The 12,500-nt window shown below is 42.7% G+C and overlaps 1 protein-coding gene across 1 annotated transcript in view; it reads left to right on the forward strand.

Moving 5' to 3' along the window:
• The first annotated feature begins 7,964 nt into the window (after positions 1–7,964).
• The window catches only part of LOC134462615 (arf-GAP with dual PH domain-containing protein 1-like), a 31,322-nt gene continuing 26,786 nt past the window's right edge, over positions 7,965–12,500 (forward strand). The window contains exon 1 of the mRNA XM_063215723.1: positions 7,965–8,343. Within this exon, the coding sequence (XP_063071793.1) occupies positions 8,256–8,343 (88 nt within the window). The 5' untranslated portion in view covers positions 7,965–8,255. The remainder of the gene's footprint in view (positions 8,344–12,500) is intronic.

Below are 12,500 nucleotides of genomic sequence, written 5' to 3' on the forward strand. Positions count from 1 at the left end.
AAGCTGTTTACATGTATATGCATATACATTTCATCTCCCGGACTCCTCTGAAATATCTGACCTCATCTCCAAATCCACGCCCTCCACCTGTCAGCTTGATCCCCTCCCCACAACCCTTGTCAAATCCTGCCTCCCCTCTCTCCTCCCATTCATTTCTGCCATCATCCACTCCTCACTCTCCACTGGTACTGTACCCTCTCTGTTCAAAGTTGCTGCGGTCACCCCTATACTAAAAAAACCTGGATCTGATCCCTCTGACTACAACAACCTCCGCCCAATCTCCAACCTTCCGTTCATCTCCAAAATTCTAGAAAAAATTGTAGCTTCTCAACTCCATTCCCATCTAACTCTTAACTCCCTCTATGAGCACTTCCAGTCTGGTTTTCGCCCCCGACATAGCACAGAAACAGCCCTAGTTAAAATCACTAATGACCTGCTCATGGCTGCTGACTCTGGCCTACTCTCTATTGTCATTCTCCTTGACCTCAGTGCAGCCTTTGACACCATCTCGCATTCCATCCTTCTCCACAGACTCTCCTCAATTGGCATAAGTAACACACCCCTTGACTGGTTCCATTCTTATCTCTCTGGCCGTTCTCAATTTATTCAAATGAAGTCTTTTAAATCCAAGCCCTCCCCTGTCACCTCTGGTGTGCCTCAAGGTTCTGTTCTGGGGCCCCTCCTCTTCATCACCTACCTCCTTCCCCTTGGTAATATCTTCCGCAAATTCAAAATTAATTTCCATTGCTATGCTGATGACACCCAGCTCTATTTATCTGGCAAACCCTCTGACACTCTCCCTCCCCCCTCCCTCACCACCTGTCTTTCTGAAATCAAATCCTGGTTCACCTAAAATTTTTGAAACTCCTACTTATAGGCACCAAATCCACCTTATCCAAAGTTATAGTTTCTCCTTCTCAATTGATAGCTCTCCTGTCTCCCCCTCCCCTCAAGTTAAGAGTTTGGGTGTCATGCTTGATGGCTCTCTATCCTTCCTCTCCCACATTAACAACATCACACGGTCTGCTTATTTCCACCTACGCAACATTTACCGTCTTCGCCCCTCTCTCACCTACCATTCAACCTCCATCCTTATACACAGTCTTGTCACCTCTCACATTGATTACTGTAATTCTCTCCTCTTTGGTCTCCCTCAAAAATCTCTCCACAAGCTCCAACTGGTCCAGAACTCAGCTGCCCGCATCATAACTAAAACCCCTTCCTGTCACCATATTACCCCTGCACTCCAACATCTCCATTGGCTCCCTATCAAATTTAGAATTCACTTTAAAATACTTCTCCACACCTTCAAGGCTATCCACAATCTTGCCCCTCCTTATCTATCTAATCTTATTCATATTGCTATTCCCTCCCGCCCCCTCCGTTCCTCTTCCTCCATTCTCCTCTCTGTCCCTTCTGCCCGCCTCAGCACCATGGGGAACAGAGCTTTCAGTTGCTCTGCTCCTCAGCTGTGGAATGCGCTTCCCCCTGACATCCGCAACATTGAGTCTTTACCCCTGTTCAAATCAAGACTTAAAACTCATCTATTTCAATTAGCCTATTCTTTATGATTCTTTAACTCTATTTTGTTTTATTTTATTTTTATTTATTTTCTATATATTTATTTTTTGTTTACAATCTGTTTATCTGTCTTGTTTTATTTTGCCTCTCTCTGTACAGTGTCCTTGAGTTTTTTGAAAGGCGCTTTTAAATAAAATGCATTATTATTATTATTATTATTATATGGGTATTTTTGAAATTACATTGGTTTTGGCCTTAGTTTTAGAATGTGCATTTCAAAACTAAAAGTATCAGGGTGCTAAAACCCTAGCCTGATTATGATCGACGTTCAAATCTCTTCGAGACTTGGTCTGACCAAGAGCATAACAATTAACATTTCCCAAACGGCATGGTTGACCCGCCTCCCTTGGTTTGCTAATGGTTGTTTGCTTACCGACAAAGTGGGACTCATATTTTCGGGAACTCAGAAAGTACTTGAATTGCTCTTGACCTGGGCTGCGTTTCCCAAAATCTCTTAAGTAGTACTTAAAAGTCTAAGTAGTACTTAAGTATGAGGGGCCGCCTAGGCAATATACCAAAAATAGGTTTCACATCATCACTGAAAGTTTATAAACACACTATTTTACCTTGCACATGCAATTAAACAAGCATTTTATTTGCATGTACCAGAACAACACATTGTATGTAGGCCAATACAATTATTATATGCAGAAATGTTTGGTGATATGATGTATTGCCTAGGTGGCCCCTCATACTTAAGTACAACTTAGGCTTAAGTACTACTTAAGAGTTTTTGGGAAACGTAGCCCTGACTAGTTGCAATGCTGAAATTGTTGCGTCACTAGGAGGGCACAGCCTGGCTAATAAAACACACCTGTCACAATAGTGTTTTTTTTTATCCACATGTCGTAATTACACAAATAAAAAAATATTTGCATTTGAAAATATCTGCATACGTGTGCCATCACCTCAGTAGAGGGTAATGTGTTACATTAAATTAGACTTGGCTGATACTTTCATATCCAAAGCCACTTAGAGTTACTTGCAGGGCATTGGTTACAATCCCTGGAGCAGTGCGGCATTAGGTGGGGAAGGGTGGACTTTGAATTTGCAACTCTGTGATCTTAAAGGTACACTGTGCAGGAAATGGCCACAAAAGGTACTGCAACTATGCTGCTCATTGAAACTGGGTTGCCTATTGCCAAATTTGATCTTTTCATGAAAGTTTACTAAGTTAAAAAATTAATATTTTCTTGTATGACCCAATTACAGTCATTGTTGCAGCTAAAATGGCTATTTCTGGACATTCAAAATGGCAGATCATGGAGAAGACTCCCCTTTTTACATATGAAAAGTGCAATTTTTCCAGTCATAATGAATACTTAGAATTTGATGGTGGTGGTAAGTATTCATGAAAAAGGTAACATTAGTGAATGGGTAGCATGAATTCTGGAAATAAACAACTAAAAATCTTACACAGTGTACCTTTAAGTCCACCTCCTAACCATTAGGCCATGGCTGCCTGTAATGTCATGGTTATTATGGGTTATAGTTGGGATGACTATTTGTCTTTGTGATTATAGGCCTAGCACACTCACAATGTAGTTAGACACAGTGCAACCTGCAATAAACCCATCACATGTACGAACAGTGCCCCCACCCCCTTTTCTGTGTGTGTGTGTGTGTGTGTGTGTGTGTGTGTGTGTTTTTAAAGGGACAGTTTGGTCAATTTCAACATGCAGTTGTATTGCTCACGCTACCCTTGACTTGTCAGTACCTGGTGATGCCACATTTTTCGGCTCAGCCCTTTCCGAGATATGAGCAATTCTAATGGGGGCAGCGTTTGTTTACATTTTTAAAAAATGAAACATAGGCCAACTCCAAATATTTTCCCAAAAGGTATTGCTGTTTGCTAGTTGTCTGCTGATGTTTTATAACCTTTTGGATGTTTTTGGGAATAAATAAAAATGTTTTTTTGAAATGTAAACAAAGAGCTGCCCCCATTACAATGACCAGGATCTCGGAAACGGCTGAAGAAGAAGAAAAAAAAATCTCAGGCACTGACAAGTCCAGGGTAGTGTGAGCATTACAACTGCATGTTGAAATTGACCAAACTGTCCCTTTAAGTCTTTTTAAATGTAACTAATGAATGCATTTTGCCCATCACTGATCACTGGGTTTGGATAGGGAAAGCAGCATGAAGCATGTGCATCCGAGTAGAGTAGTAGAGTAGGGCGGTGGTAGGTCAGGCGGTAGAGGAGCCTTTCAGCAACCCAAAGGTTACAGGTTCGAGCCCCGCTCTGTCTGACCCCATCGTTGTGTCCTTGAGCAAGATACCTAACCCCAAGTTGCTCCTGGTGGCAGGGTGGCATGGTAGCCACGACCACCGGTGTGTGATTGTGAGTGTGAATGGGTGAAGGCAGAGCCATACAGAGGGAGAGTCGGGCAATCACCACTGTGTCCAAGGGCCGACTTCCGCATTAGCAAAATGAGCTGTTTTAGCGTCTCGGAACTGCTTAGCGTTGCGAATGTTAGTGCCTAGAAGTGGGTGTAGCACACAGCAAATGCAATGCGATGCAATGCAGGGAATATGACAAGACTCGCTAATCGTAGTAATAACTTCAGATAAACATCACAGGTGGTAAAACTGTTGTGATTATCATTAGCGAGACAGTTGACAGTTTACATATTTGTGGTGATTACCTCGCAGTATAGTTCGTTAGTCCTTATTTTTGGCTTTTTATGTGGTGGTTCTATGTTAAATCTATGGAAAGACAGCCGCTTTAGGCACGACCCAATCTCGTTGAAAGGCGGGGCTGCAATTTCTTTCCTGGTCCTCCATTTGCGTAACTCTCCCCCTCTGGGTGAAGGTGAATACAATGTAAAGCGCTTTGAGTGCTCGAAGGAGTGGAAAGGCGCTATATAAATGCAGTCCCATTTACCATTAGTCCACATTTAGTAGTAGAGTAGAATCAGGGTTGGGGAAGTTACTTTTTAAATGTAATCCGGTAAAGTTACAAATTACTCTTTCAAAAATGTATTCAGTAATGTAATCCCATTACTTCAATATTTAAGTAATGTAACGGATTACTTTTGGATTACTTTTGGATTACTTTTCCCCCAAAATACAATAACACCGAGTGGAAATGCATTTGGACGAATGTCCATACAGTAAACTATATGGAGTATTATGGGGACAGAAAATTAGAAAGCAAACACTTTCCAGAGTTTAATGGATATCATTAGTTGCAAGTTGTACTTGTTAGCCAGTCGATGGCTAGCTCGAAACTGACTTACACTTTCCCTACACCAGTACCAATTCATCGTAACGGGAAGACAAATGAATAAAAAATTGACTGTTATGAAATGGCTCTACAAGGACATTACGGGCTTGACAACACCAATGTTTTGAAAAGCCTCCCCATCCCATGATATTTTTTTTTTTCCAGAGTAGGCTATGTATGACCTGAAAGTGCTGACGCACATGTTGCATGCATGCTGAATATTAGCAGTCTTACCAGGAGGTGTTTCTTTAAGTTAGACGTTGTGTCTTTCGACGCTGACAAGATATTGACTTTGGGTTGGCACAACCGGCACTGGACATCGATATTGGCGCCCTTGTCTTCCTTGAAAATGAAATGTTTATTGTATTTCCACCGGGTAAATGCATTTTTCTCCATTGCTCACGACTGCTCTGTACTTCTTTGACTGAGTGATTGATGCAACGACAACGAACTATTGAACACTCCCACCAGCAGGGAAGGGAAGCAAGGCTGAGAGAACGTAGGTCGGTCAGGAATGCTACTGTCACTGTCGTCATTACGTAACAGGTGATGATTCCGGCGAAAAACCAAAAATCACAACATACAAGCCGCGGCATAACAATACATGAATAAATAAATCAGTTAATATAATAATTAAATAAATAAAAGGGACCAAAGACGCAATTTCGCAAGAATTGTAATCCTGTTAAGTAATCCCCATTCCCACTGAATGTAACTGTAATCTGAATACATATTTTTTTGCTTGTAATGTAACGGATTACAATTACATTGATTTTGTATTCTTTTACCGTAACGCCGTTACATGTAATCCGTTACTCCCCAACCCTGAGTAGAATACAGTGAAGTAGAGTAGAGTAGTGGAGTACAGTAGAGCAGAGTAGTGTGTAGAGTAGAGTACGGTAGAGTAGTGTAAATTACAGTTGAGTAGAGTAGTGTAGTGTAGAATGGAGTGAGTGTAGAACAGGGAAAAGAGCCTTTCCCGAGATCCTTGTCATGGGCAGGCGTTTGTGAACATTTCAGAAAAACATCTTGATTTATTCCCAATAACATCCAAAAGGTTATCCAACAACAGCAGACAACTAGCAAACAGCGATACCTTTTGGGATGATATTTGGAGTAGGCCTATGCATAGAAAGTTTTAGATGGAAACAAAGTCTGACTCCATTAGAAAAGCTCAGATCTCGGACAGGGCTGAGTCGAAAAATGCAGCATTACTGGGTACCGACAAGTCAAGGGCAGCGTGAGCAATACAACAACATATTGAAATTGGCAGAAGTTCTCCTTTAAGTGTAGGAATTGTTTAGGTCTGGGCATATTTTGTGCATGATCAGCTCAGCGTGTGAGCCTAATGTCCGAGTAAAATAAAAAGAATAGCAGATATCTCTTACTATCATTTTGACTACGTAGTCATAATGAAGTTTCAGATGTCTCCATAAAAATTACAACTACCCAAACTTGTCAGAATGAAAAAATGTCAATTAGCCTACCGATAGTTGGGCAAAGCTATTGAATGATTAAATTTGCCATAGAGTTGCAGAGTACAGTAGTATAGAGTATGTAGATTATTGTAGAGTAGAGTATAGTGTAGAACATAATAGAGAACAGAGTAGAGTAGTAGAGTAGAGTGTATGAGTGTGTGCTGTGTCATAGGCACGCTTGTTATGCTGTATGACAGGGGTATTCAATTAAATGTCACTGAGGGCCAGTTTTTCAAATTCCTCCCAGTAAAGGAGCCAAATATGCAACGTCATTGAGGTTAGGTTTAGGAATAGGTTTAGGGTTAGGCCACATAGTCAAAATGTGACATGGAAGGAATACCCAAGACGTCAAAAATTGCAGTCTTGGGGGTGTCAAAAATTGACTACTTGGGGTAAGACTGTGTAGCAACCAACATGGAATGCACTAGGGTTGCCAACTGTCAATGGGAAAAAAATATAGGACACTTCATTTAGGCTGGGGCCTGGGGGTCCTCCCCCAAAATATGTTGCATTTCTTATATGTAATTCCCTGCATTTTAACGTCCTGTGTCTTGTTTCAGCTCAATAAAGAACCCATACTTTTATGTCTCAGTACAGGAGGAATCCATATTTTAAGGGATGGTTGGCAAACACATCATATATGTAACTGCTTGAAGCACGATGTCCAAGGTGAGGGTGCGAAACAAGAGGATAACTTTCCAGACAGAACAGAAATGCACTTCTTTATTGCTTAGTAGCCTTGTGATGGTCTATTATAAGACTATTTCAAATATCACTCTCATGTGCATAGTAGAAATATGCCTAACCTGAAGTGTTAGTGATCGCAAATTAACTAATGACTAATGACTACTAATTAACTAACTAATAGCGCACATATTTGTTTTCATTTTGTTCTGACCTTGTGGGGGGCCAGAATCTTGCCATCCAAGGGCCGGATCTGGCCACCAGGGCCGCTATTTGAATAGCCCTGCTGTATGATAATGTGGATCAACTGGGCTATTACACGTTTGACATGACCTTGTGGGCCGAATAAAATGACTGTGGTCCAGATTTGGTCCCCGGGCCTGAGGTTGACACTCCTGCCATAGAGTCACAGCTGACAACCAGACTCACCACTATAGAGCCAAGAGTGAAAAAATCGGCAAGATACATAGGCTACGTGCCCCTCTTCCCCTGAGGAAATCAGACTCATTCATTTACCTGGTGCTAGCAGATTTGTAGGCCTATTAAGTAGAAGTAGTAGCCTACTCATACAGATGGAATTACAACACTAGTAGCATGATATCACCCAGTTGAAACTAGGCCTATAATAATATACCACAAGTGTAGATTAGGCCCTATATGTAGAGTAGCCTACCCACTACCCACTTCTTTTTCTACTTTATAGCATAGGCCTACAACTCTGCTTGGTCGGCAGGCTACATCTCTCAGATGTGCTGTCTAGTATAAATATCACACCACATAATAGCAGCCTAGTTATGGAAACCGCGCTTTCATGCAGCGTTGCTTCTCTTTTTCAACATGCTCGTTAGTGTGAGCGTGTGGGCCGTTGAGCTAGCTCTAGGCAGCCGCTGGAGGTCCCCCCTCCACAGCAGAAGCGGAGACGAGCAGTAGGCAGACAGGCACCACGCCGCCGAATCGCCGGGGATACGTACGGTCATCTCTGCAGATAACGAGAGACTAGACGTTAGGAGGGAGGTGTGTGTGTGTACGCCTCTGAGCGAGTCAAACAAAGAGGTGACACCACTTCTTCCTGACTGTGCAGCTGTACTTCAATCCAGCACCTCTGCATTGGACTCTTTCGGCTTTTGGCGTCGCGCTGCACTGGGGATATCTTGTCCGTTTCCTTCATTGATTGGGTCGGTGCGTTCCCCGGTGACTTGATAGGAAGACGGGGCTTGTTCGCGGCTCTGGCCACTGCCTGCGGTGCTACGCTGAGGACAGTCACGGACGGGTTTATTTCTCGGGGACAATGGCCTCGGCGGAGGAGAACAGACAGCGCATTCTGGATTTCATGAAACAACCGGGAAACGACTCGTGCGCGGACTGCGGAGCGCCAGGTGAGTGAGAGTGTTCCTTCCGTGTGCGCGTGATGCTGATGGAGAGATGAGACGCCGGACCCAAAAGCCTCTCGCGGCGGGAACTGTTCTCTTCTTTTCAAGAATTTCACCTTAATTAATGGAACGTGTATCTGGCCAACTACCATAATATACTGCGTTGACTTGGTGGGCAAACGTGGCATTTTGACGTGGGGACGTGTCTATTTCGCTAGCAACTGACTGAGTCTGGTAGGTCAGTGAGTTCATACGCAGGGTGTCTTTGTTTGGTGTGGCGGGTGGGCAGGGCGCCTGATGGAGTCGGTTAGTTCAATCAATGATTCAAGTGTGGTTGAATATTTTCGTCGTAATAGCATGTGTTCCCCAGTCCTCATGGGGGGTGACATGTGTCAGTTAGAGCGTGTTTTGTGGCTGTCGCCGCGAGCATTCAGGAAGAAGGCGTAGCTGCTGCAACTTTGGACTCTGGGTGTCAATGACGTCACTTTTCTCATGGTCGACTTTATCGGTGGCCAACGTTTCCGTTTGTGCAAGCTCGCGGCTGTGAAGCTTGCAGCAGCACACTGCTCTCCCACACCACTCACCACTCGCACATCCTACTACAGCCAGAAAAGCTCGTTTATTGGCTGTCATGGTTTACTGGTTGGCAGAGCGCTGATTCAGCAGGAGAGGGAGAGAGAGAGAGCGAGAGAGAGAGAGAGAGAGAGAGAGAGAGAGAGAGAGAGAGAGAGAGAGAGAGGGTGAGGCTGAAGGAAGGTGCAGCATCAGGGCACGTAGGCCTACAGTAGTCTATTGTTTTCAGGCAGGGCTGTGGGGTAGTTCAGTAGCAGCACTGTTGTTTGTGTGCTTGTTTGTTTGGTTGGCCCATTATATTGTTATTTTAGACTGAGCAGATAAACAGCATGATGCCATGTCACCATATGTAGGTCTCAGCATCACTGGTCCAGACTGCGTTGCCATGGCACTGAGATGAGATGAGATGCAGTGAGAGTGTGTTTTCAGAAGCATCTCTAGCCAGCCACGTCTAGCCGGCCACGTCCAACAGCCACGTCCAACAGCCGAGGCCTATACTAATAAGCTGGTTCAGGAGTACATTTCTTAATAAAGCGAGGAGTCCAGGCTTTTCTATTAGATGATTTACCTCTTAATTTAACCTGGTTTACTCCTGAACCAGCTTCTTAGTACACCCCCTAGAAGTGTCGAGCTCTAATTCTCAAAAGGTCAAAATAAAAATATCTGCAACAAAGTTAAAGTTAGAATTAGAGTTAGCCTACTTTGTTATGCCTGGGTAGACATCCCTATATCCCTATAGTAGGCCTCTGGGCAGCGGTGCAGTCTACTTTTTTGAAGTGGGTATACTGTATATTCTCGCATTTTTTGAAGTCTGTATACTGTATATATTTATGCCATTCTAAATAATGGATCAATCAATTTTAAGTGGGTATACTGAATCCCCTAAAATTTAGAAGTGGGTATATTCCGTATACCTGCGTTCTATGTAGACTACACCACTGCCTCTGGGCCTGGGTGGACATCCCTATAGGCCATATCTGCCCCTCGGCCTGTATATAGGCCATATCTGATCCTGGGCCTGGGGTAGGACTGCACGATATTAGAAAAATATGCGGTAACACTTTATTTTAGGGATACATCTATTAGCACTAATACATACAATGTTAATGCCTGAATAAGTAACTTGTAAGGCATGTACTACTAGGTCCTTACTAAGGCTAAATTGGTAATAAATCCCTTATTGTGCATGAACAAGACATTTGCGAATACATGCCTAGCAAATGTTTGATTTTGCTTTGCGAATGCCTTACAAGTTACTTATACAGGGACATTGTATTTATTATTGCTAATAGATGTGTCCCTAAAATAAAGTGTTACCAAATATGCGATACACGATAACATGACTGTATACTGCGATATCGATATTACTCGCGATATTTAATATATACATATATTTTCCCCTCTCTACTTGCCATTCTATACTTTATCATGTATAAAACAACTGAGAGCAAAGTTTTGTTACCAACATTAGTTTTTATTAGGAAAAAACATGTCTAATATACAGAATCAACTTAAAATGTCAACATTTTTAATGCATTTTTTAATCTTCTCACCAAATTTCTTATTATTAAAAATTAAAAACTGTTTGCGATATGTGCACAACTTTTGCGATACGTGTATCGCAAGCCGTGATATCGCGATATCGATACATTTTCGATATATCGTGCAGCCCTAGGTAGACACCCCTACAGTTGGCCCCTGGGCCTGGGATAGATACAGGACCCCAGTAGGCTAATAAATAAGAGTAGAGTTACTTTGTTATTCCCAAAGCCAAATTAAGGTATTGGACAACAAACACATAATACACAATATAAACATTGCAAAACAGATCACAACACCTTCAGATACAGAACATTACACGCATGCGCACACACGCACACGGACACACACACACACACACACACACACACACACACACACACACACACACACACACACACACACACACACACACACACTTAACAAGCTTCAATCGGAGAACATTTTCTACTATGGCATATGCTGTATACTATGTTAGACACTACAGATATTTGAATTGTGAATCTTTTAATCTTAAATACTCTCTCACACACACACACACACACCGAGCAATCAAAATAGATCAAACCTGTTTAAAGGGCCGAAATGAATTGTAGGCTACTGCACAGTGGAATAACGGAAGTGGAAATAACAAAATAGCAAGTGTCAGAAAAAGTGTTACACACATGGTGTTATTTTACCGCCTGTGATAGACTGTGATGAAAACACCACATGAGCGTTATGTGCTGTCTGTTCACAATGTATCTGTATTTGGTGGGAAAATATACCAGCGTAAAAGCAGCACTGTACGTCTAACACAGCTCTAGTGTATTGAAATAGCAGGGCCCTGAAGCAGGAAGGGTTGGTACAGTAGAGGGAAAGAGAGACAACAAACACATACAGTGTAACCGAGCGGTTCTTGTAGCCCCTTAACGCATGCCATTCCACCACTGGAAAACTGTAACAGTCACTGAAAAACCTTTACTACCATAAGACTCTACACCACTGTGACAGTGCACAGGGCCTTTAGTAAAACTTGACTACCATTGTACTATACCACTGGGACAGTGCACAGGGTCTTTAGTAATACTTTACTACCGTTTTACTACACCACTGTGACAGTGCACAGGGCCTTTAGTAATACAATACTACCATGGGACTACGACACTATGACAGTGCACAGGGCCTTTAGTAATACATAATGACTTGGTCATTACCATTATGATAACAGATAATTTATAACAGGGGTCGTGTCTTAAGGGGTTAAATGTTGTATTTAATGAGGGCTTTTATGCCTGTAATGTAGACAGGACAGTGAATAGACGTCAGGAGGAGGTGAGTGGGAGAGAGAGACAGGGAAGGGCGTGGTCTGGACTCGAACCCGGGTAGTCAGTTCTTGTAGTATTCTTGTAGCAAATGAGAGAGAGAGAGCCTACGCATCTCGAATGGCAATACAGTCGTCTTAGAGCTTTGAAATTAGCTAAATGCGTTTTTAGTACAATGCAGGAATGAAATGGTGAAAACGTGACGGTACAACGTTTGTCATCACTGATATAAGTTGCCTGCAACAGTTGGCACTTAACCCCTTAACGCAGAGCCTATGTTATAACCTTACTGTCAACAACACTGTAATGACTTTGTCTTAATCTGTTACTTAAGGCTCTCGATACTCTCATGGCAATGTTGTTATGATGTGCAGTAGTTGAGTATTTTCAGCAAATAGTGAATAGGCCCGCTGGCGACCCCATCTGCACTAAGAGGCTACAGTAATAGTGAATAGGCCCGCCGGCGACCCCATCTGCATAAGAGGCTACGGCAATATTGTAAACCCTAGAGGCTACAGTATTCCAGAGGCTAGATATCTAGGGGCAGGAGAGTAACTGCACTTATACACCAGAAACGACTCTACCCAAGAATTGACTTTCTGAATTTACTTTATTCACTCCGGGTGTGACATTGACGTGTTTGATTTAGCAGATGACGTAACGGTTCTGGCTTGTCAGCCTGGGACATCCAGAGATGTGAACATCGCTCATTACCATAGTGTTAGCTGACTTTTAATCGCTGACATT

Source organism: Engraulis encrasicolus, chromosome 2, assembly GCF_034702125.1.
Source record: "Engraulis encrasicolus isolate BLACKSEA-1 chromosome 2, IST_EnEncr_1.0, whole genome shotgun sequence".
NCBI lineage: Eukaryota > Metazoa > Chordata > Actinopteri > Clupeiformes > Engraulidae > Engraulis > Engraulis encrasicolus.